Genomic DNA, 26,136 nt, shown 5'->3' with positions numbered 1-26,136 from the left:
GAATTATGAAAAGTGGAAAATATAATGTTATATGAAAACTTTATACTTTGAAATTAGCTCTAGATTAACTTAAATAATTATCTTAATTTGGGATGAGGCTAGTGACAGTTTTTAACTTAGGAGCTGTGGCTTTTACTAGGGGCATGAGAAATATATAAACATCTATCCAAAATAGGAAGTATGCATGTTAAATAAGTCTAGAGAAGATATTTTGGTTTTTACCAATAAAAAATGAATAGCCTTTCATTTACGAATCTATGAAAAACTGTCATTATTGTTATGAAATCCACTGTTGATCCAAGGGGAGTTAGTATCTCAAATATTAATGGATAAAAACAAGTTAACAGTACTGTTTAAGACAATGATCTAATTTAGAATTTTACATGACATTGAGCTACCAATTACATTTTTAGGTATCTTATGTGAAAAAAATCTTTGTGAATTAAGAAACAGCTGCATGAACATCCTTAACAACTCCACTCAATGTAGCAAAATTAGCTCCAGCAACCATGCATAATCTATGACTTTACTATAATTTCAAAAATATCAATGTATTTAGGGCATCATCTCATAAGTTGAGAAAAGGTCTATCATGTTAAGTTTCTTATTGAAATAAGTTATTGGCTGGTGAACTAATTTATTTATGGCTGTCTGTCTAATATTTTAGGGGTAACTATTTTTAGGGTTATTTTCCTCAGTGACAAACTGTTCACGGGGCTCAAAGTAAGGCCCCATTTCAGTGTTTAGAGGCTTCTAAAATCTGTTTATAACTTAGAAGAGGAGTAAAATTTTTAACCAGGAAGCTTACTTTTCTTGGGGTAAGATTAGCATTTTAATCTCTTACTGTCTGTATGTTTCCCCCGTTGTTTGGTCTCTATTCAACTATGGTGTAACATCCAAACTTGGTTAGGACTTTGTTAACCTTTGTAAATCCCTTGAAATGTTTAGGGATAACAAACTCACCTTTTGAAAAAAGCTGGCCCCCTCTAAATCCAGGGTGCTATACTGTCTTTTTGAGTCCCTCTATGAAAACAGTAGGATTTTTGGAAAGGCTTACTAAAATTATTTTTTAGGCATTTTGTTTACCTGTTGGATATCTGTTTTGGGAAGTTGTCTGTGCCTCAGACAGATTATCAGGTTTGACCTATTCTGTGTTATTGGGACATGGTTAAGATAAGTCTCCTCTAAACCTGTTTTTATTATGTTAAGTAATAGCATAATATCTCTCTAGATGAGGTTAGACATCTGGCATAAATTTCGAAATATTACAATACATAAATTTGGATCTCTTGAAAATCTCCTTGAATTTGTTCTGGTCTATGCTAAGTTTGAGAGGTCCCCTTTTATCTTTCTTTCTAGTAGGTAATTTTTAAGGCCTTCTCTGATGACAGTAATTGAGGCTAGATATGAAAACGAGATACCTTTTATTGATCATTGTCATTTTATAGTATATAGACTAGCTGATACATTTTGATGTTACATGCAAATGGACAATTTAAAAAGAACCCTCAATCTCTTCCTGAGAGAAGTTCTCAAATACCTCTGTATCTCAGAATATTATCCATTAAATAGGTGTCTATTAATTGTTTTTTAGAAAATATGGTTAAGTTTTTTTCCCAGTGTAGGGAGCAATATACAACTCTTACAATATTTCATGGATTATAGGTCCAGTTAGAAAATTTATATAATACAAATGAATTTCCCACAAAGGTTCTAAATTTTATTGCTCAAAACTAACATATGATTTTAATTTGGAGAGCTCCAGTTCTAAGAAAATGTTCTCCCAAATCCCACAAATATCCAATATGTAAGAATCAACAGTAATCATTACTGATATCTTTGAATCAATTAATTTTAGCCTCCAAGAGAAGTGTCAAAATTGGAATTTAAGTCAGCATTTTAAAAGATTTATTGTTTCATGGATATATGAGTTTGATTCATTAAAAATTGGTCCTTGTTCAAACAGCAAGAATTATTGAGTATAAGCTCAATATTTTAATAAGCTCTGTCATGTCAGAATGTGGACAAAAATCTTAGCTTATATCAGCATAATAAAATCAGGGGAAAAGAGCCTGAAATATCCTAGAATTAATCAGTTCAAATTTTTATAGTCAGTTCAGTTATACATAAATCTGTTTTTCATTTGTTTTATAATGATATAAAGATTTCCCTATTTAGGAAAATTCTTTTACCATTAAAATCTTAGAATACATAAAGACCTTTGTTTTACTCAAAGATGATTTCTTTCTTCTTCTTCTTAGGACCTCCAGTGTGTGCTTCCTCTCTATAGAACTATCTTCTTCTCCTTTTAGAATTTTTCTTGGTTATACTTTGGAACAATTTCTGTAAATCTTAGAATCTAAATAAATTATTGTACCTTGATAAGAAGAAATATCTCAATTAAAATATAGTTAAAGCCCTTTGACATTTTTGTTGACAAGATCATATCTGCTTATCATCTTATAAAAGTTTGTACAATAATTTGAGAATTAGAGATTACTTAATGGTTGTATTATCTCTTGAAAGAAAAAAAATTTATAGTTAAGTACATTTATCTTAAATGTGTGTAACTATAAAAGGCAGAGCATCAAATAAATGCATGTATAAGAAGTATAAATTGTGTGGTTTTTTGTTGAAGGAAATGATTAGAAGCAAATAGATACAAATTAAGTAAACAATTAGACATATATTTTAATTATCATGGATTAAAGAATATAGATAATTTAAATAACTGGAAAAATATGTACTAAGAATAAAAGGTAGGGTCTGCGGTTCTGGCTCAGGGGTAGAGCCCTTGCCTAGCATGTGCAAGACCCTGGGTTTGATCCTCAGCACCACATAAAAATAAATAAATAAAATAAAGGTGTTGTGTCCAACTACAACTAAAAAATAAATATAAAAAAATAATGAAAGGTACTTATAATTATGAAACCATATGGTTCTTAAATATTTGGATCCATCTTAACTTATTGTTAATTAGGAGTGCACTTTTACCTCTATGTGACATCACAAAGTTTCTGTGCATATATTTGTCTATATTCTGTATTTACATAGTTAAAAACCAAGAATAAGGATATTTGATTGTCATGAGAGATAATGAGAAAATTATCTCAGATTGCCGGCCTTTTTTATCTTGTGATAATCAAATATACTCTATCTTCAGAAATAAAATACAAACAAACATGCATTACTCATAAATGTAACATTATCTCTGCAATTTTCCTTTATAATACAGCCATAAAGAAATTTTAAGGAATCCTGTCAAGGGTTAAAAATCAGATTATTTAGCTTTGAGAATATGTTAGGATTAGAGCAGCAACATAGAATACTGTGAAACACAATTTTGCCTGAAAAAGAGATGTCTTTTTTAGTGAGAATGTATTAAAATTATGAAGGCATTATCTAACAGCTGGGTGCAGGCCTTTTAATTCCGATTGTCAGCCTGTGTGAGAAAGGATATGTTGGAAGCTGGGAGGCAGAGTGGGAAGTCCAGCTTGAGTATGGTAGGAAGGACCAATGGGTAGCCCACGAAAAATGTGGGAGGTGAAATTAATCTGCCATTTTGTCCTGGCCATGTGGCTGGAGGACTCTTCTGGGTTCTCATAGTCCAAAGTTTTGCCCGAGGTTCTGTGTGTTTCTCATGTTTTATTACCAGTGGTTCTGATTGAAACCCAGTTGTGCCCAGGGATTTGTCCGCGGTTTGTGAAGCTAGCACAGTGTGGTAGCTGCAGTTGCTGATGACACGACACATTGCGACGGACACATTGCACCTGCCAGGGCAAGCACACAGTTGTTATGATAACCCCAGGGCATCACATTTGCTGGAGGTAACAAAGATTGCCTTTTGCGGTGTGCTTCTTTGCCTCTCCTGTGGCCACATCTGGTTCCCATGGTAAAAGACCCTGGCGCTGGACTGACCTCTGCCCATGCCGCACCCAGGCCACTGGGCCTGTGCCTGTGCCCAGGGGACACATAGCTGGGGCCAGCTTGGCATTCAGCCATTGTCTGAGCATGTGTCCCGTGCTTGTGTTCATCCCACCCAAGCAGGGCTTGCGCCCAGGGAGAAAACACATGCATGGCTGCACCCCAGGGGCAAGCCTTAGGAAGCCAAGCGCCATCCCTTTACAGTTGGTCATTGGATCTGTCCACCTTTCCTTGCCTGAGGGACCCCATCGTGTGTGGGCATTTTGCCAGTTGCCTTGGGGAGGCACCTGCCTACTGGGCTGTCAAAAGTGTGGTCGCAAACCAGCAATTTGTCCCTTCCCTGCCAGCAACTCCATCAGAAAGCCACACTTCGCTCCCAAAACTTCCCCAGATGTTTGGATTTTGCCTGACCTGTTTGTGTTTTCCTGCTTTGAATCCCTCTAGGGCAGCACCACGTGGGGGCTCCTGGGGATGTCTCAACAGAACCCTGGATCCATAAGTGGGCTGGGGTCCCATTTGTGCTGCCACAGCTGTGCCTCCGTTCTTGCACTCTCCCTTCACAGCACATGGGCACCTGAAAATTCCCCCAACTCAAAAGCCGGTTCCAGCAGCAGATGCTGGCACCATGGAGTGTGGGTTTGGCACCCAGCCCAGGTTATATAAAGGTTAAAATTATTGCCAGTGGCAAGTTAGAGCCCTGCATCTGTGTGAGAACAGCTGAGTTATAGTTCACTGAACTTTAATTTTTGGTAAGGATACAATGAGAGGCTCAGCAGATTTATTTGCCCAATTCAAGTTGTCTAAGTCTAGAAAGAAAGAATCAAATAAAAAAATTAAAAATACTTTACTTTTTTAGAAGCAGAGAACTTCTGGAATTTTAACATCCCACAAATAAAACAATCTCTCCTCTCTCCCTTCATTCTCTACATACATTTCAGTACATAAATTCAAAAATTCTTATCTAAAACATTTCAAAACACAACAAATCCACGTTAGTTTCACAATAAGTCATAAAAAGTGTTCTTATGAGAGAGGGCTATACTTTAACTGTATACATTTTATCAACTACCTTAAAACATCCCAGTGGAGTCTCCATTTATCACCATCTATCCTAGCTGGCAACCTATGCTGGGTTCACAAAATCTGACTATTCCAATAACTTAAGAAAAAGGCAAAGAAAGCACGCAAACAGAAGTACCTTTTCAAAATCCAGGATGGCTCTCTGAGCTTGGGGGTCTGTGGAAGAGAGAGAGAGCCACTGAAATTCTTTATTCTTATATTGGGGACACACAAGTGGAGGTTCTATGCCAAAAAAAGGTAAAGGGATAGAATTACAAAGGAATAGGTGAGTGTAACTCAACCCCACTGGGTGATGCCTACTCCTAGAGCCACACCTCATTATCCAAGCAGAGGTAAAGCCCAAGTTATTGCAGGGACACAATAATTGTTCAGTATCTCTTGCTCAGGACGTAAGGGTATGTATTTCCAGAACAGCTCCTGACATACTGCTTTTCTGATTTGTTGTTTGCATGTTTTATGGTTTAATCTTCCTAAACTGTTTCCTAGAAAATTGCAAGGTTAACAACTAAACTGGACCAGTTTGGGCCAGGCACTGGAAGATCTGCTTACAGGTGGTACTATTCTGAGGGTTATTGTAGCTAGAAGTCTGTTTCTTTTTGCTCAGGTTAGGATTTAATGGTTGCATTCCAGTCTAGGTTGTATTTTACTATGAATAAATTGCCATGCTGTGTGATGTGACTACTTCTTAAACTTGCCTCATTGTGAAAAACATCTTGGGTTCTTGCTAAAAATAGATTCCCAGCCTGACCCTAAGATCTATTAAATTAATCTCTTCATGGCAGGTACATAGAACTGCCAATTATCTCCTAGAAATTAAAGGACTGTTACTTAACCAGGTGTGGTACTTGCCTATAATCTCAGCAACTCTTGGGACTGAGGCAGGAGTATCACAAGTCTGAGGCCAGCTTGGGCAATTTAGCAAGGCCCTATTTAAAATAAAAATATAAAAAAGGACTGAGGATATAGCTCAGTGGTAAAGTGGCCCTGGGTTCAATCACTGGTACTTCAAACCAAGGAATAATACTTTTCACTGTATACTCTCTTACATTGTTTGACTTCCCCCCTTTGTGTGTTCTGCTTTTATTCAACCATGATATATATTTTTGTGGTGCTGAGGTTGGAATCTTGGGCCTTATAGATGCAAGGCAAGTGCTCTACCACTAAGTCACACCCTGAGTCCCTATTTTTGAATATTATTGCAATTCATGATACCAAACTTGAAAAGGTACAGAAGGATATATGGTTAAAAAAAATCTCCCATCCCTGTCCCCAGCTACTAGTTTCTCTTTTCTAGAGGTGATCAATATTATCAGTTTGTTGTATATTGTTCCAGAGATATTATACATGTAACATCAAATATATATGATATATAAGAATATGTATTATTCATATTATACACACTACACAAAATGTACACCTTTTTAAAAGACACAGCCATCCTATGCTTTTTTCTTTTGATGTGTGAAATTGACCCTAGTGTCTCATACATGCTAAGCACACTCTACCACTTAGCTATATCCCCAGCCTTTACTTTTATAATTTAATATGTATCTTGCCTTTAACATTTAATATATCTTGGTAAATTTTCCACATGTATGTATAGAGTTTTGTTATTTTATGATTCTATACTATTCTATCATATGCATATATTATACTTTATTTAGCTAGTCCTCTTATTGATGTGTAATTAATTAGGTTGTTTCCGGTAATTAGCTATCATAAATAATGTTGCAATGAATATTTTATATACTTGAAAAGTAGTTGTTCAAACTTAAACATTTGCATTGTTATTCCAAGTGCTTTCTGTACCTAAAAGATAAATCCTTGAAGGAAGAATTGTTGGGTCAGTCAGGTGGCACCTGCTTGCAATCCCAGCAGCTCGGGAGGCTGAGGGAGGCTGATACCCCACCCCCTGGCAAAAAAAAAAAAAAAAAAAGAATTGCTGTGTCAAAGCATATGTGTATTTTTAATTTTGGACGATTTTGCCAAATTGCTCTTCCTAGAGATTGTTCAATTTATACCCCTACCAGCAGTGTCTGTGTGTGCCTATTTTCCTCACTAGTATGTTATTTGCAACTAGGTACACGCACCTGTAATCCCAGCTACTTGGAAGGCTGAGATAGTCCTCCTGTGTTCCTCACACAAATTCAAGGCCAACCTGGGCAACTTAATGAGATCCTGTCTCAAAATTTAAAAAATTAAAAGGACTGGAATGTAGTTCAATAGTAGAGTGCCCCTGGGTTCATTCCCTTGTACCACAAAAATAGAAAAGTATTTTAATTCCCATGTCTCTAATCACTAGTGAGTTTGATCATTTTTATAAACTTTTGTTTACTTTTTTGTGAAGTGCTTTCTAAAATTAGCCCTTTGTGCTATGAGTTCCAGATTTTTTGTTTGTCATTTCCTTTTGAGTTTACATTCACCGCCCTTTCCCAAACAGAAATGTTTGATTTTTTCCCTTATTATTATCCAATAATTTATGCATTCTTACTAAAGAAATGTTTGATTTTTGTATAGTTAAGAAAATTGAAGCTGGGGTTGTAGCTCAATGGTTGAGCGCTAGCCTCGCATGCATGAGGCACTGGGTTCCATCCTCAGCACCACATAAAATAAATAAAATAGAGATATTGTGTTCATCTACAACTCAAAAAATATTTTTAAAAAGAAAATTGGTGTTGATCTTTGTATTTTGTTACTGGATTTTCTCTTAAACAATCATGCATTTATTCCCTTATTGTTGGTTACATTCTGAGAACTGTGTCATTGAGAAGTATGTTATGATATTGGTCATGCACATGTACAGTGCACTTATAGAAGGTGCTATATGATGTATGTGAGAGAGAGAGAGAGAGCAAGCGAGAGTGCGGTGGAACAGAATGGAGATCAGTAGAGTTGAGGAAGGGGATTGGGGAGGGAAAGAGGAGGTACTAGGGAGTGAAATTGATCAAATTATATGCATGTGCAAATATGTCATCAAACCCACTTTATGAACGGTCGTAATGTACCACTTTTTAAAAGTTATGATCTTTGTATGATTATAATTTTCTGTAGTAAAAAAGTATTAAGGGGGTGGGGCTGGGGCTAAGAGGTAGTGCACAAAAGTCTATCAATAAATGAAAAAATATTTCAAAACAAATATTAAATTGAGGGTTTTAGGGAGCTTGGGCTTTGTGGACAGAGTTGAATATGAATCCTACCTCCAGTTTTTAAAAAATTGAGATATAATTTGTATACCATATAATTCACCATTTTAAAAATATTTCTTTTTAGTTGTAGATGGGCATAATACCTTTACTTTTATTTGTTTTCATTTTTATTTGATGCCGGGGATTTAACCCAGTGCCCCATGCATGCTAGGCAAGCACTCTACCACTGAGCCACAACCCCAACCATATAATTCACCATTTTAAAGTATATAAGTTGTTAGTGTTTAGTATATTCAGTTATGCAAATATCACCACTATCTAATTAGAGAGCTTTCTTTTTTTCTTTTTTTTTTTTTGGATTGAACCCAGGGCCCTATGCCTGAGAGACAAGCACTCTACCAACTGAACTATATCCCCAGCCCCCACAGAACATTTTTTTAACTTCAAAAGGAAAACCAGTACCCATTACCCATTTCCCTCTTCCTCACTCTAATCCCTGGAAATCTCTAATTTATTTTTCCACCTTTATGGATTTGCCTATTGTGGGCATTTCACACAAAGCAGTTGTTCATCATGTGGTCTTTTGTGTCTGGCTTATTTCACATAGCTTGTTCTCAAGATTCACTCACTGTTCCAAGAATCAGTACTGTTTTCCATTTTATAGCTGAATAATATTCCCTTGTGTGGATGTATGACATTTAGTTTAACCTTTCATCAAATGTGTTGTTTCCCCTTTTTAGCTATTCTGAATAAAGGCTACTCTGAATGTTCATGTACAAGGTATTGGTGAATGTAGCCTTTCAGTTATTTTGGGTATGTATCTAGGAGTGGAATTGCTGGTTCATATATGTTTAGCCATTTGAGGATTTTGCAGACTGTTTTTCAAAGTGGCTTCTCCACTTTTTATTTCTACCAACAATGTATAAGAATTACAATTTTTCCACATCTTTGCCAATACTCAATATTTTCTATTTTTTAAATTATGGTCATCCTACTGGGTATTAACTGGTTTCTCATTATGGCTTTGACTGGTGTTTCTCTGATGACTAATGATGTTGTGATTATACTGCAGCTTCACTATTTTTTAAAGAATTTAACCTTTATTTATCTTTATGTGGTGCTAAGGATTGATCTCAGTGCTTCTGTGTTCAGTTACTCTACCACTGAGCTACAACCCCATCCCCCAGCTTCACTTTTTAGCTATGTGACTTTGGTCAAGTTCTTTATCCTTTGAGTCTCATCTATCTGTAAAATGGAGATATAGTGGTCTCCACCCCCTTATCCATGGTTTTACTTTGGCATGGTTTCAGGTACGTGTGGTCAGCTGTGTTCCAAAAATATTAAGTAGAGAACTCCATAAATGAACAATTCATAAGTCTTAAATTGCACACAATTCTTTTATTTATTTATTTTTTTAGTTGTAGATAGATGCAAAACATTTATTTATTTATTTTTGTTTTGGTTGTAGTTGGACACAGTACCTTTATTTTATTTTTCTGTGGTGCTGAGGATCAAACCCAGTGCCCTGCATGCGCTAGGTAAGCACTCTACTGCTGAGCCAGAACCCCAGCCCCAAAACCTTTAATTTTGAAGTTGAAGATCAAACTCAGTGCCTCACACATCCTAGGCAAACACTCTACCACTGAGCTAACCCCCCAGCCCAATTGCACACAATTCCGAGTAGTATAATGAAACTTTGTGCCATTCTTCCAGTGTATCTATGCTATATAATTACATGTTGATTAGTCATTTAGTAATCATCTTGATGATTAGATTGACTATTAGAGTATCTCAGAGCTTGTGTGCAAGTAACCCTTACTTTACTTACTAATTACCCCAAAGCACAAAAGTAGTGGTGCTGGCAATTCACCTATGACAAAGAGAAGCAGTAAAGTACTTCTCTTAATGAAGAAAGAAAAAAATCATTCTGAAGTTGCTAAGATCTGTAGTAAAAATGAACCTTTTATCCATGGAATTGTAAAGAAGGAAAAAGGAATTGAAGCTAGTTTGGCTGTTATACCTTAACCTGCAGGAGTTATAGTCAAAATATTTAAATGTGAAGTTGGAAAAGGCATTAAATTTGTGTGTATGTCTAAGATAAAAACATGGTATATAAAGGGCTTGGTACCCCCATCAACAATTTCAGGCATCCACTCAGGGGTCTTGGAATATATCCTGGTGGCAGAGGAAAGATCGCTTCAATATTGCCTCACAATATTATTGTGAAGTTAGTGGAAATTAGGTGGGTTTAGATCAGTGCCTGCTACATTGTAGATACCTAACTGATAACTAATATTGGTACTTGAGATGAGGTAGCCAGCAATTCAGTCAGATTTTTCCCAGTGACTTCAGGACATCTACTGTAGAAGTCAAATGCTTAAATAAATGATGGTGCCTCTCATTTGCTAGGGCTGCTTTCTTTTTACAACCTTGGTAGGCCTTTGTTTACTATTATTTACCAGTTAACACTGTCATTAGGACCATGGAGGGATATACACAAGAGTAAGATAGAATTTATGAGATTAAAACTTGGAGATGATGGTACTATCAAATTAATTCTGTGACAGTGACATCTGTCTCAGTGCAATAAAATGCAGGTGAGAAAAATTATCCAAGCATAAGAGAATATCTTGGGTATTTTTATCCAGGAATAATATGGGCCTATGGAAAGTATTCAGCACACTGGGCAAGAAAGGCAATAAGGCATTCTAGGTAAGTAAACCCAAGTGAGCAAAGATGGAAGTAGGAGTAATTTAGAAAACAGGTGGTTATGAAATTAACCTGGTAGGAGTGGGATATTGGGGAATTGCAAGACAGTTTTGTGATATCCTTATTCTGTTGTCTTTTATTATTCTATCCCAGAATGTGTAGTGAAAGAAGTTCTATACCTAGAACCTTGAGATTTTCTTAAAATTTTGCTGCAGATTAGCTCTAGACATTCTTGTTTATTGTTTTTTAAAATATTTTGTTAGTGGTCAATGGATCTTTATTTACATGCAGTGATGAGAATCAAACCCTGTGCCTCACACATGCTAGGCAAACACTCTACCACTGAGCAATGATCCTAGCCCCTCTTATTCTAAGTAATAAATGAATAATTGGCTTTGTTTAGTGATTCTTAATTGAGGGTGTTCATCAGAACCTTTTGGAAACCATTTTGAAATGTGTGTTTGGATCACATTCAGGAAATTGTTTAGCAGATCTGAGGTCAGGACCAGGTTAGTATATTTGGAAAAGCTCTTCTGGTTATTGTGATTTACATTCCTTGTATCTTAGGAACCACCAGATTAGTTTAAAATCATTAATCCTTGGCTTTCTGGAGTTGAAATCACTTGGGTAGAACTGGGTGCAGTGGCATATGCCTGAAATTCCAGTGACTCAGGAAGCTAAGGAAGGTGGATCTCAAGTTCAAGGCCAATCTTAGAAAAGCCCTGTCTCAAAATTAAAAAGTAAGAAGGGTTGTTGAAGTAGCTCAGTGGTAAAATATCCCTAAGTTCAATCACCAGTAGAAAAAAGAAGAAATTACTTGGATTGTAGAATAATCAGCGTCAGACCAGTGAAAGATTAGATGTTGTAGTGAACAGAACATGGATTTTTTTTTTTAATTTTCAGTTGTCAGTGAACCTTTATTTTAAATATTTATATATGGTTCTAAGAATTGAACCCAGTGCCTTACATGTACTAGGCAAGTACTCTACTACTGAGCTACAACCCCAGCCCCAGAACATGGATTTTAATGTTAATCTGCACACATCACTGCTTCCTAGCTCTGAGCATGGCATCTAACCTCTCTCAGCCTCAGTTTCCTCATCTGTAAAATATGGTTTATGATGTTTATGTGATCCTGTTAGGATGAAAGAACATATCACACTGCACTTTGCCTGATGTTTATGTGACTGATAAACTGCAAGAAACTATCACCAGGGGACAACATAAAACTACTTGTATCCTAACACATCTTGGAGTTAATCATAAATCTAGGTATACCCAAATACCTAGGTGGTTCCTTTGTCTAAATATAAAATAACACAGACCTTGCTTTATTTATCTGCTTATCAGTGTACCTCCCTTTATGTGACCTAATATGTGGCGTTATTGTCAACACTGACTAAACTCTTTTTCCATAGCAAAAATTTAAAGCATTGAAACTTCTGTTGGACTCCAGAAAATTATAAACCCTTTACAACTTAAATGAAAAACAGGTAAATTGAGTTTAACAAAATTATCAAAGTCCATGGGGTCTTGAGGTGACATCTAGGATTTTCTCATTATAATTGTATTACCTTGGAGATAATAAGTTAAAATAGGGGTGGGGGCTAATAGTAGTTATACTAATAGTAATTATGGCCTCATAAGGTTATTGTGAATATTTAACAAGTTAATGCATGTTAAGAATTTGTAACATTGCTTCATACATATTCAGTATCTGTTAGTCATTATCATTAGTGTTATCATGTACTAGGGCTTATGTGGGAGCCAGAAATATAAAGTCTCTGTAGAAGCCAATATATAGGTAACATTAATATGCTTTAAGTGTAGCAGTAGAGGTGCATACAGGAGGGGTACGTAACAGTCTGTCACTGTTCCATGAAAAATAGTTCTCTCAAGCTAGGCACTGTGGTGGCACATGCCTGTAATCCCAGGAGCTTGGGAGGCTGAGTCAGGAGGATCATGAGTTCAAAGCCAGCCTCAGCAAAAGCAAGGTGCTAAGCAACTCAGTGACACCCTGTCTCTAAATAAAATACAAAATAGGGCTGGGGATGTGGCTCAGTGGTCAAGTGACCCTGAGTTTAAGCCCTGGTACTCAAAAAAAAAAAAAAATAGTTCTCTCAGCTGGTGGTGGTGATGCACACCTGTAATCTCAGCAACTGGGGAGGTTGAAGCAGGAAGATCAAATGAATGAGGCTAACTTCAGCAATTTAGCAAGGCCTGAAGCAACTTAGTAAGTCTAAACTGTCTAAAATTTAAAAAAAAAAAAAGTCTGGGAGCTTAGCTGGTGGTTAAGCACCCCTGGGTTCAACCTCTAGTACCAAACCAAACAAAAAATGTTCTCCACAAAGGTGCTGGTACAATGGAAAATGTATGTGTACTGAAGTCAGATGAGTCTGTGTTTTAATTCTGTTTACCACTCATTATGCCACTCTGGGGACAGCCAACCTCTTAACAGCCTTTGTTTCCCCATTTTAGAAATGGGGTGAAGTTTCTGACGTCTTTGTGTTTGAAGTGCCTTAGGTGTGTGCTCTTGCAGTATAAACTGCTTCTAAGATAAAAAGCATGAATTTTAAAAAAGAAATGAATGTCAGTTTCTGTTTCTACATTCATTCTGAGGTTTTCATCCAAACATACCTTGTCATGGCTGATCTGATGATAATGTAGGTAGAATATGCATAGTACATAGTAGATTGTGAGCAATAATTAATGGTTTTATTATTTTTCTAACAAAGATCTTCTCTGTCATTGTTTGAAAGTTATGCAATATATACCATGTTAATTTTAGCCTTCTGATTTTGAAGAGTCTTAGGCCAACTTTCATAAAAGCAGTAAAAACATACTGGGAATTTTGAGTGAACACATGTACAATTCTGTCTTTGTTTATAGAAATAATCAAGTTTTAGGCCGAGAGAACACTCTGGTTTTGTTTTTGCTCTTTTTAAATATATTCTGTGCAACCACATGTAATCTTAAATTTCATCAAATTATAAATTTTTCCTGACTTATAACAGTGCAGACCAGTTTTTGTGGCATATGAAATGTTTTTTTTTTTTTTTTTTTTTCTCTCTCTCTCTCTCTCCTAGGTCTTTCAGAGCCTTGAAGATCACCATTTGGAAGTGGTGGCTTTTTTCAGGGAAAATGGCTTCCATGGCCTTCTTGCCCATGACTCCGAGTATGCACTCTACAATATTCCCTCTTACTACAGTTCCCATGCTCTGAAATTGAGCTGGAATGGGAAGAACCTTACTACTAACCAGTTTCTGATGCAGGAGGTGGCCAAGCAGCTGGGCCTCAAGCGGATGAATTTTCCCATATTTGCTGCACTGCTAGGTATGTAGTCCAAAAGAAAAAGTCCAGGTAAATTTTCCTCTTCCATTATTAAGGATTAAAAACTTGAGTGATTTAGCCTATCATCATTGGGTTCATCTTTTTAAAAATTCTCATGCCAAACACCATGATGCAGAAAACACAGTGGATGCTTGGACTTCTTTGTGGAACACCCTAAAACTCAGAATTTTTAACTCATGGATTGTTATAGGATATTTCAAAACATTATTTGTATTCTTGTAAAACGTATTATTTTTTTACATTTTATAACTGCTTTATGCAGAGTACTGTCTTAGGCTAAATGCTTCATTTGTCCTAGTTATTTTGGTTCCTCACTCAGATAATTAGCATTTCTTTCCCAGTGTCTAAATTTAGATCAGGAACACAAATTGTTGATGATATTTTTCTTTTTCTCTTCATTTCTTTTGTACTAATATTTTATTATGAAAATTTCCATAATACAGCAAAACTGAAAGAATTTTTCAATGAAAACACTATATTCACCACCTATATTCTACCATTAACATTTTACAATATTTGCCCCTGAAGGTTAACATATTTATGTTAGATGTGATCACTGCTCTGTAATTCCAAAGGATATGAGTTTGAGTAACCTAAGAGTATCAGCACAAGTTTTGGAATTAGGCCTTGTGCAAATCACTGAAGTCACACTTTGCCCATTTCAATTTTCTCATCTGTGAAATGGGAATAATAATAATGAGGTTAAATGAAATGAGATATAAAATGCTCGGCACTTATTAGAAAGTAATTAATTTTGTTGCTGCTATTATAAAAGGCAGCATAACTACATGATAGGTAATAGCATGAGCTTGGAATTATATAGACTTAGCTTTTCATCCTGGTATGTACATACCTAGGGCCAAGTCACCAAAATTGTCTAAACCTCAGTTTCCTTATCTGTAAATGGAAATAATACTATCATGCATTGATATTATAAAAATGATATGTATAATACACATGATATGTACTAGGTAATCAACACATCCCTACTGTAATTATTATATTAAGAATATCGACCTATGTTAATTATTTGGTCATTTTCTCTCCCAGGATCTTTTTCATGGCCTGGGGGTTCCAGGAAACATTGGTATAGTCAATAAATGACAAATGTACTTTATAGGTAACCACATTCTCCCAGATGAGGACTTGGCTGCTTTTCACTGGAGCCTCTTGGGACCAGAACATCCTCTTGCATCCCTTAAGGTAATGTGTCCCATTTCCTGTCTGTACACATTAGAGGGTAATCAAGTTTTAGAATTTGATGGAATAATTATCTTTCATTAGATTCAAAACACTTCAGATACAGATAAAATTAGTTGTAATAATATCCTTATAAGAATCCATACATATCTATAAAGAAAAATACTAATATCCCATTAGTAAAATAATGAACAAAGAACTGATACAGACAATTCACCAAAGAGGAAATATAGTGGCCAATAATACTATGACTAGATGTTCAACATCTCTAGTGACCAGGCATGTGAATTAAATGAGCAGTATGATATTTTTGTTAACAGTTAAGCAAATATTGAAAAATTAGTCTACTGCTATCAAGGCTGTGCTGAGAGATGCCCACCTAAACTTCTGGTGGTAGTGTAAGATGGTGATTGTATTGTATTTCTCTCATTCTCTCACTTTCCTAGATGACTGTTTCATATTATCTCTTTCTTCCAGCCTAAATACTTCTTTATTTGCTCATTCTCAGTACATAATCCCCCTTCCTTTTCACTGAGAAAATGGAAGCAACAGGAAGAGAACTTTCATAAGCTCCCAAACCCTCCTTACCTCACCAGCATATATCTGTGTGCCCATGTGCTCCTGTTAACTGTGGATGACCTGTCCATGCTCCAATCAAAAGCCAATCCCTACACTCACATTAGATTCTATCCCCTCTTGCCAATTTAAGGGCATTTGTATAGCAATTCTCCTCCTTCTTCACATCATCTATTTTTCTCTCTTCATTGTTTTTTTCCCCACCAAATGTATAAACACACATCCATCTTAAAAGATAAAACAAGTCGGGCATGGTGGCGCATGCCAGCGGCTTAGGAGGCTGAGGCAAGAGGATCGTAAGTTCAAAGACAGAAATTTAGTGAGGGAGGCCCTAAGCAACTTAGTGAGACCTTGCAAAATAAAAAAATGGCTAGGGTATATATAGTGGTAAAGCACCTCTGAGTTCAATCCCTGGTACCAAAAAATAAAAGTAAAAACCCACTGATCCCCCAAAAATAAAAATAAAAACCCACTAACACCCAAACTGCTACATATTTCTTCTCATATCAAAGTCTTCTAAAGAGTTGTCTATTATTAAGCTGCTTACTATCCTCCTCTCCTGTTCTCTCTTCAATCTGATTTGCTGAATTTGCCCTTGACCTTGTCAGTAACCTCCAAGTTAATAGACCCAGTGACCAGTTATCTGTTTTCATCTTCCTTGACCAATTGGCAGCATTTGACATGGTTGCTCATTCTTCATTTGTCTTTAAGGAAACCACTCTCTTCAGATTTCCTCCTGTCTCACTGATTGCTGCATCTCGGTATCCTCTGTTATTCTCTTATCTTAAAAATGTGAAGTGTCCCAGAATTCTATCCTGGTTTTCTTCTCTTCTATCTACACACATGATTTCATCCAGTCTCATGACTTTATGACCTTCTGCCCATTGATGGCTCTCAAGATTATGCCTCCAGCTCTAACCTCTTTCTCAAATTCCAAATTCTAATATCTATCTACTAAACATCTTCATTTACATATATAAATGGGCATCTTTTTTTTCCAGTTTTCAGGGATTGAATCAAGGGGTGCTCTACTACTGAGCTACACTCCTGGCCTTTTCTGGTTTGTTTTTTTATTTTTATTTTTTTTTATTTTAAGACAGTTCAAGGCAAAATATGCCTTGAAATTTAATCTTCCTGCCTCAATCTCTGAGTCTCTGAGATCACAGACATGCACCACCATTATTTCTTGCCTGGATTATTGCAATAGCTTACTAATGGATGGTTCTGTGCCTATACTGTCTTCCCACCCCAGTCTGTTTTCAGTGTATCAATAGATGTCACTCACCCAATCGTTACCACATTCTATAAACCCCTATACTCTTTGGCCCCCTGTTATACCTCTGATCTCATGTTAGAACCTCTGCACTTGACATTTCTTCTACTTGGAATGCCTTTTACTCTCACATAGCCATTTCCTCACTCCTAGAATTTTCTCAATAAGACCTTTCCTGATCACTCTTAAATTTTATGCACATACCTATTTAAAATTTTATGTGTACACACACATATTTGCACCTGCACACATACATGTACTTGAATTCCATGTTACTTATGTTTTTTTTCCTAGCTTTTATCTACCTCTAGCACACTATATATTTTACTTATTTACTAATTTTGACTCCCCTCACCACATACCAACACACTTATACTAGAATTTAAGCTCCCACATGGGCAGGATTTGTGTTTCTTATTTACTGCCATGTCCTTGGTACTTAGAGCAGTACTAGCACATAGTGTGCAGTAAATATTTTTTAAAGGAAAAAATGGTACATCGTTTTGTCAAAACAGTTTTTATCAAAGCATTTAAGAACATTATACTCTAATTCAGTAATTACCATTTGAATAAGTTTATAATTAATTGGAAAGTGGACAGTAAGTCATACCCACATTTCATCATAGCATCAAAATTTTTCTTTAAAACATTTTCAAGTATCAAGCCTATTTCAAGTGACACATGCCTGTAATCCTAGTTACTTGGGAGGCTGAGACAGGAATATTGCAAGTTCAAGGCCAGCCTGTGCAATTTAGTGAGGACCTGTCTCAAAATGAAATTTTATAAAGGGCTAGAGAAGCTGGGCTTGGTGGCACACACCTGTAATCCCAACAACTGGGTAAGCTGAGTCAGGAGAATCACAAGTTTGAAGCCAGCCTCAGAAACTTAGCGAGGCCCTAACCAACTTATTAAGACCCTGTCTCAAAATTTTAAAAAAATAGGGACTGGGGTTGTGGCCCAGTGGTAGAGCGCTTGTGTTGCACATGTGAGGCACTGGGTTTGGTTCTCAGCACCACATAAAATAAATAAGTAAAACAAAGGTATTATGTCCATGTTCAGCTAAAAAAATTTTAAAAGAAAATGAAAATTAAAAACGGGACAGGCATGGTGGCGTACACTTGTAATCCCAGAGGCTCAGGAGGTTGAGGCAGGAGGATCTCGTTCAAAGCCAGCCCCAGCAAAAGTGAGGCACTAAGCAACTCAGACTCTGTCTCTAAATGAAATACTAAATAGGGCTGGGGATGTGGCACAGTGGTTAAGTGACCCTGAGTTCAATCCCTGGTACAAAAAAACATAAAATAAAAATAAAAAAAGGTCTGGGGATGTGGCTCAATGGTTAAATGCCCTTGTGTTCAATCCTTGGCACCAAAAAATTAAAAAAGAGCTGGGGATGTAGCTTAGAGGTAGAGCACCTACCTATCATGTGTGAAACCCCATATTCCATCCCCAGTACTGAAAAAATTATGTAAATAAGATTTTGCTAACATTGCTGGGTTTTGATGTTGTTTATATATATATATATATGTGTGTGTGTGTGTGTGTGTGTGTGTGTGTGTGTGTATAGTGTATTTTAAAGCAAAATGCCATAATTCATGTTATTTCAACCCCACATTCTTTGATATATATATATATATATCACTAAAGAACTTGAGCATTTTCTTACACAAGCACACTGCCATTATCACTAACAGACAATGCTATTTCTTGGTATAATCTAACATCTAGTCCATTTTCAGGTTTTACTGATTATCTCAAAAGGGCATTTTTGTGATTAATTCAAATCAGGATCCAAAGATGGTCCACACATTGTAACATTTCTTTTAATAACAAAAAGCTGGAAACAGGGCTGGGGCTGTAGCTCAATGGTAGAGCGCTTGCCTTGCATGAGTGAGGCACTGGGTTCGATCCTCAACACCACATAAAAATAAATAAAGATATTTTGTAAAAAGTTGGAAACAGATAAAACATCTCATGAAAGAGAACTAGCTGATTATGGCAGTGTCATCAGACAATTGTTATTTATGTAGTAGGATTAAAAATGGTATGTTTTTATGTCTTTATATTTTTCCAATCTTTTCCAGGTCCTTTGTACTGAGAATAAGGGGAGAAAAAACTATTTTAAATATAGTTTAACTATCTTAGTGATTTATTGAATTCCATATCTCATCCCCACCTAACTTTTTTCTAAATGATCCATCTTTTCCTAAAAAAAAAAAAATCTATTGGCACTTGCGATTGAACTCAGGGAAAATCTACCACTGAGTTATATCCTTAGCCCTTTTAAAATTGTGAGACATGGACTTGATAAATATCTGAAGCTGCTCTCAAACTTACAATCCTCCTTCCTCAGCCTCCCAAGTACCTGGGATTACAGGGTTGAATTACTATGTCCTGTTTAGTGATCCATCTTGACATTAGTAACCATTCTTTATCTTGCCTTTTCTAGGTTCGAGCTCATCAACTGGTTCTTCCACCCTGTGATGTGGTGATCAAGGCTGTTTCTGAGTATGTTAGTTCTATCAAAGACCCTTCAAACCTGGATGTGGTTGGGAAGGATGTTTTCAAACAATCTCAGGTGAGCTAGCCTTCTCTTTCCTAAGAATTGACAGTTGTCTTACCTTCTCCAGCAACACCAGCAAGTCTCCTGTTGTCTTCAATGACATGTAACTTCTCTTTGCTTGTCTCCTCCGATCTTATAGATTAAAGCCCCCAAATTTCATTTCCTTTAAAATATTATTAGGCTTGGATTGAAAGGTTTTCTTTTAACTGATGATTAAAGTAAAATAATCCCTCTAGAAAATACAATACATAAGGGAAAAAATTAACTTGAAATACCATTACCAGTTTCTAGGTAATGATATTTTAAGTGACTTGTTTAAATTAATCTGACATATCTCCTTCTAATCAATTTTTTTCCAGTACAGAGGATCAAACCTAGGGCCTCCTATATGCTAGGCAAATTCTCTACCACAGACCTACATCCCCAGCCATTTTTTTTAAGCCAATATTTGCTTCCGTTTTATTTATTTATATATGACAGTGGAATGCATTACAATTCTTATTACACATATAGAGCACAATTTTTCATATCTCTGGTTGTATACAAAGTATATTCACACCAATTCGTGTCTTCATACATGTACTTTGGATAATAATGATCATCACGTTCCACCATCATTTCTAACCCCATGCCCCCTCCCTTCCCCTCCAACCCCTCTGCCCTATCTAGAGTTTGTCTATTCCTCCCATGGAACCACCATTTGAACCAGCTATCCCTCTCCTCGTTCTATACCCAAAGGACTTAAAAACAGCATACTACAGGGACACAGCCACATCAATGTTTATAGCAGTACAATTCACAATAGCTAAACTGTGGAGCCAACCTAAATGCCCTTCAGTAGATGAATGGATTAAAAAATGTGGCATATATACACAATAGAATATTACTCAGCAATAAAAGAGAATAAAATAATGGCATTTGCAGGTAAATGGATGGAGTTAGAGAAAATAATGCTAAGTGAAGTTACCCAGCCATTTTTTTAAGAGAGAGAGAGAGAAAATTTTTTTTAATATTTATTTTTCAGTTTTCGGTGGACACAACATCTTTATGTAGTGCTGAGGATTGAACCCAGCGCATGCCAGGCGAGCACATTACCGCTTGAACCACATCCCCAGCCCAACCCAGCCATTTTTGATGTATATTTTAACATAAAGGAGGTCTTACTTAGTGGAGGATTAAATGGATAATGAAAAAGACACTTAAAATGAGTGCACTAAATCATGAATCAAAATTTCATGGTTATTTATGGGAGAAAGGACTCAATTGGGATTTTTTTTTTTTTTTTGGTACTGGGGAATTGAACTCGGGGACACTTAACCACTGAGACACATCTGCAGCCCTATTTTGTAATTGATTTAGAGACAGGGTCTCACTGAGTTGCTCAGCACCTCATTTTTGCTGAGGCTGGATTTGAACTCACGATCCTCCTGCCTCAGCTGCCTGAGTCGCTGGGATTCCAGGTGTGTGCCACTGTGTCAGGCTTCAATTGGAATTTTATCCTAACAAAATTAAACTAAAAATTATGAAAATATGTTGGTTTTATTTTTAGCAAATTGATTATCTCTTTGTAAGAACACTCAAGCCTATCCCAAACCCCTGGCACCATCAGTTATTCTCTGTCACTGAAGTTCTGTATTCTGGAAATGTCATATGAATGGAATCAGTCATACAGTAGATAATCTTTTGAGATTTCTTTTGTTCAATATAAAATTTATTCAATATAATGCTGAGTTGTTGCATGTTACACATGTCAATAATTTGTTCCTTTTTATTGTTGAATAATATTTGTTGTATGGATATACCACAGGTTTTTTATTCATTCACCCCTAAAGGTTATTTAAGTTATTTTTTTTTTTGTTTTTTGAGGGCGGGCTGGAGTTTGAACCCAGGGACTTGTACTTGCTAGGCAAGTACTCTACCAACTGAGCTATATCCCCAGCCCCTATTTAGGTTGATTATAATTTTGGTGATTATGAATACAAAAGCTGTAAATACTTGTATATAGGTTTTTGTGTGGACATTAGTACATATCTGGGAGTGGAATTTTTGTGTCATATGGTAAGCATATGTTTAAATTTGTAAAGACCTTGCTAAACCAGTTACTATTCCTTTTTTACCAGTGCTTGATCAGTAATTTTTAAAATGCATTTATTTTTTTTCTTGATACCAAGGAGTGAACTCAGGAGTGTTTAACCACTGGGCTACAGCCCCAGCCCTTTTTTATTTTTTATTTTTTTTATTTTTGAGACAGGGTCTTGCTTAGTTAGGGCCTTGTTAAGTTGCTGTGGCTCACTTTGAATTTGTGATCCTCCTTCCTAAGTTCCTGGGTTATAGGTGTATGCCATTACACCTCTCTTATTTACTTATTATTATTTTGGTACTTGGGATTGAACACAGATATGTTTAACCACTTAGCCACATCCCTAGTCCTTTTTATTTTTATCTTGATATAAGGTCTAAATTGTTTAGATCTTGCTGAGTAATTGAGGCTGACTTTAAAGTCACTGGAATTACTGGTGTGTGCCACCATGCCCAGCCATTGAATTAATTTTTTTATTATATGCATTTTTTTTAATATTTTTCTTTTTTTTAATATTTATTTATTTATTTTTTAGTTCTCGGTGGACACAATATCTTTGTTTGTATGTGGTGCTGAGGATCAAACCCGGGCCGCACGCATGCCAGGCGAGCGCGCTACCGCTTGAGCCACATCCCCAGCCCTTATATGCATTTTTTAATCTTTATTTTATTTCTTTTTATGTGGTGTTGAGGATCAAACCCAGTGCATCACATGTGCTAGGCAAGTACTTTACCACTGAGCCGCAGCCACAGCCCCCCATTTAACTTATTTAACTTATTTTTATTTTATCTTACCAGAAAAGAATTCAGGGCCTCAAACATGCTGGGCACTGAGCCACAAACATTTTACCACTGAACCACACTTCTACCCCTCATTACATTTTTAATTTCCTTTTCCCAAATACTAATGATAAAAATGTTTTTTTCTGATTTATTTGCCTGTATCTTCTTTAGTGAATGGTCTGTTGAAAAATACTCTTTTTCCCATTTTTGAAATTTTTTTTTAGTTGTCAAAGGATCTTTATTTTATTTATTTATATGTGGTTCTGAGTATTGAACCCACTGCCTCATACATGCTAGGCAAGCACTCTACCACTGAGCCACAACCCCAGCCCTCTTTTGCCCATTTTTAAAGTTCATTTGTTTGCTTAAATGTTGAGCTTTCAGAATTCCTTATATATTCTGCATTTGAGTTCTTTGTCATGTATCTGATTTACAAGTATTTTCTTCCAGGTTGTTTTTAATTATTTCATTAGCATATTTTATAGAATAAAATTTTTAATTTCCATCAGTTTTTATCATTAATGGATGATGCCTTTGGTATCCTGTCTAAGAAGAACTCATTGCCTAATTGCATGCATGATAATTTTCTCTTTTTGAAGTTAAATAGTTATGCATTTTACATTTAGAAAACTCATCAACTTATACTTCATTTCTTTATAATATGTTAGGAGTTTTTGTTCATTTTCTCGTTTTGTTTTGCATAGGGATACCTAGCTGTTTCCACACAGCTTGTTTAAAAGACCATCTTTTCTCTGTTGAATTGCCTTTGCAGTTTTGTCAAAAATCATTTGGTTAAATTGCATGGGTCTATTTCTGGATTCTCTTATGTTCAGTTGATCTATGTGTCTGTCCTTTTCCAGTAGCACACTGATTATTGTAACTTTATAGTAAGGCTTAAAATTGAGTAGTGAGTTCTCCAATTTTATTCTTATATATATTAGTTGTAGATGGGCACAATACCTTTATTTTTATTTTTATTTGGTGCTGAGGATCAAAACCCAGTGCCTTCCACATACGAGATGAGCACTCTACCACTTAACTACAACCCCACCTAAATTTTAGAATAGTTTTATTTATTTATAACTATAGGGAAAAAATCCTTGTGGGATTTTGATTGGAACTGTGTTAAATATATAGATGGCTTTGGTTAGTCTTTGAATTCATGAATATGATATGCCTCTATTATTTGGTCATGTTTATTTTCTTTCATCAACTGCATGTTTTAGAGTTTTTAGCATGTCCTGCACATGGTTTTTAGTATTTATACTTATTTCCTATTTGTGGCATGTATTGTCATGAATGTTGTTTTGTTCCATTTTTAATTGTTCAATGATGATATAAAGGAATGATTTAGTTTTGTTTATTGACCTTATAAATTGTGACCTTTGTAAACTCTCTTATTCTGGAAGGTTTTTTGACAGACTTCTTGGGATTTTCTGTGTAGTTGTTCATGTTGTCTATGAACACAGACAGTTTTATTTATTTATTTTTCATCCTACATGCCTTTATTTATGTTCACTTACTGTATTATTTAAGATTTCCAAATGATGCTGAATAGAAATGTTGCAAGCAGATATACTTTTCTTGTTCTTGATCTTTAGAGAAAGCACTCAATAGTCATTGAATGTGACATTAGTTATAGGTTTTATAGATATATGTTTTCAGGTTAAGGAAGTTATCTTCTATTCTTGGTTTGCAGAATGTATAGTGTATTTTTCCAAATGCAATTTATCTATTCATTGATAAAATCTTATTGTTTTCTTCCTTAGTCCATTAATATTTTGGATTGATTATTGAATATTGAGCAAACTTGGTCCTGATATGTTATTCTCCCACCCCACCTACCCCCTTTTTTTTGTATAGCTGGATTTTAATTTGGTATTTTGTTGAGTATTTTTTTTGAATTTTATTTTTTAGTAGTTGGACACAATACCTTTATTTTATTTATTTATTTTTATGTGGTGCTGAGGATCGAACCCAGGGCCTAGCATTTACGAGGCGAATGCTCTACCACTGAGCCACAACCTCAGCCCCTTATTGAGTATTTTTAAATTTTGTTTATTTTGAAAGAGTTTTGGTCTGTAATTTTGTTTTTAATATTTGTTTTTTAGTTATAGGTGGACACAATACCTTTATTTTATTTTTATATGGTGCTGAGGATCTAACCCAGTGCCTCACGCATCCTAGGTGACCATTCTACCACTGAGCCACAACCCCAGCCCTGGTCTGTAGTTTTTTGTTTGGTTGCTTTTTGTTTTATTTTTGTGTTTTTGTTTTATTTTTGGTCTGGTTTTGTTATCAGGGTAGTGTTGGAGTCAGGAGTTTACAAGTACTCCTCTTCTGTTTTTAAAGGAATTATATAAAGTTAGTGTTATTTCTTCTTTGTTTCACATGATTTATCAGTAATATATCTGGCATAGATTTCTTTGACCTTATTCTGTTTAGAATTTGATGAGCTTCTTGAATTTCTAAATTTGCACTTCAATAAATTTGGTCAAATTTTAGCTATTATTTCTTCAAATAGATTCTCTGCTCACATTCTTTCTCCTTTTCCTTCTGTGACCCAGAGAACCAATTTAGACCTTTTGGTGTTATCCCCTAGATTTCTGATACTCTGTTCTCTTTTTTGTGAGGGGCAATTAGGGATTGAACTTGGGGTCACTCAACTAATACTGAGCCACATCCTTAACCCTATTTTTTTTTTTTTTTGCATTTTATTTAGAGACAGGGTCTCATTGAGTTGCTTAGTACCTCACTTTTGCTGAGACTGCCTTTGAACTCTCGATTTTCCTACCTCAGCCTTCCAAGCCCCACTGGGATTACAGGCATATGCAACCATGCTTGGCTTTCTATGTCTTCTTCTTCTTCTTCTTCTTTTTTTTTTTTTTGAAGAAATTATTTTTCTTTTTTTATCATACTGGCTAATATGTGTTGATCTATGATAAGCTTCATTAACTCTCTGCCATCTCTCTTTTGCTCTAGAGTCCTTCTACTTTTTTATTTATTGTATTTTTAAGTTGTATAATTTTCATTTGGTTATTTTCATATATTTTCTTTCTTTGCTGAGACTTTGTTTCAAGTCTTCCTGTTAGTGTCAATATTTCTATAATGTCTTTGTTAGGTAATACCACACTGTGTCATCTCAACATTACCATCTCAATTTTCTTTATTCACATGATTAACATTTTCTGGTTCTACCCATGTCCAGTAATTTTGGATTATATCTAAGAAATTTTGAAATTATGTTATGAGGCTATTGATCTTGTTTCAGTATTATGGGGCATATTGATAATTTTTGTTTTAGGAATCAGTAAACCTATTTTGGTTCAGACCACTAGTACTTTAGCCTTCCTTGAGCTGTGCTTTCAGTGTCAATACAGTTGTTAAAGTCCTTGCAAACATATCTAGATCAGTCCTGTGTATATGCCATTTAGTGTTTAGTCTGGGTCTTGGAC

At 35.7% G+C, this 26,136-nt stretch overlaps 1 protein-coding gene across 4 annotated transcripts in view; it reads left to right on the top strand.

The window, feature by feature from the left end:
* Fam120c (family with sequence similarity 120 member C) overlaps positions 1 to 26,136 on the top strand; it is a 117,494-nt gene that overhangs the window by 19,995 nt on the left and 71,363 nt on the right. For all 4 annotated transcript variants that reach the window (XM_077107740.1, XM_077107743.1, XM_077107741.1 and 1 more), the window contains exons 2-4: positions 13,946 to 14,192; positions 15,331 to 15,413; positions 19,706 to 19,834. In XM_077107740.1, the coding sequence (XP_076963855.1) occupies positions 13,946 to 14,192; positions 15,331 to 15,413; positions 19,706 to 19,834 (459 nt within the window). The remainder of the gene's footprint in view (positions 1 to 13,945; positions 14,193 to 15,330; positions 15,414 to 19,705; positions 19,835 to 26,136) is intronic.

The sequence above is a fragment of the Callospermophilus lateralis genome, chromosome X, assembly GCF_048772815.1.
Source record: "Callospermophilus lateralis isolate mCalLat2 chromosome X, mCalLat2.hap1, whole genome shotgun sequence".
In the NCBI taxonomy this organism is placed as follows: domain Eukaryota; kingdom Metazoa; phylum Chordata; class Mammalia; order Rodentia; family Sciuridae; genus Callospermophilus; species Callospermophilus lateralis.
Note: the sequence above shows the minus strand (reverse complement) of the source record. Positions and strands in the feature narration are given on the sequence as shown.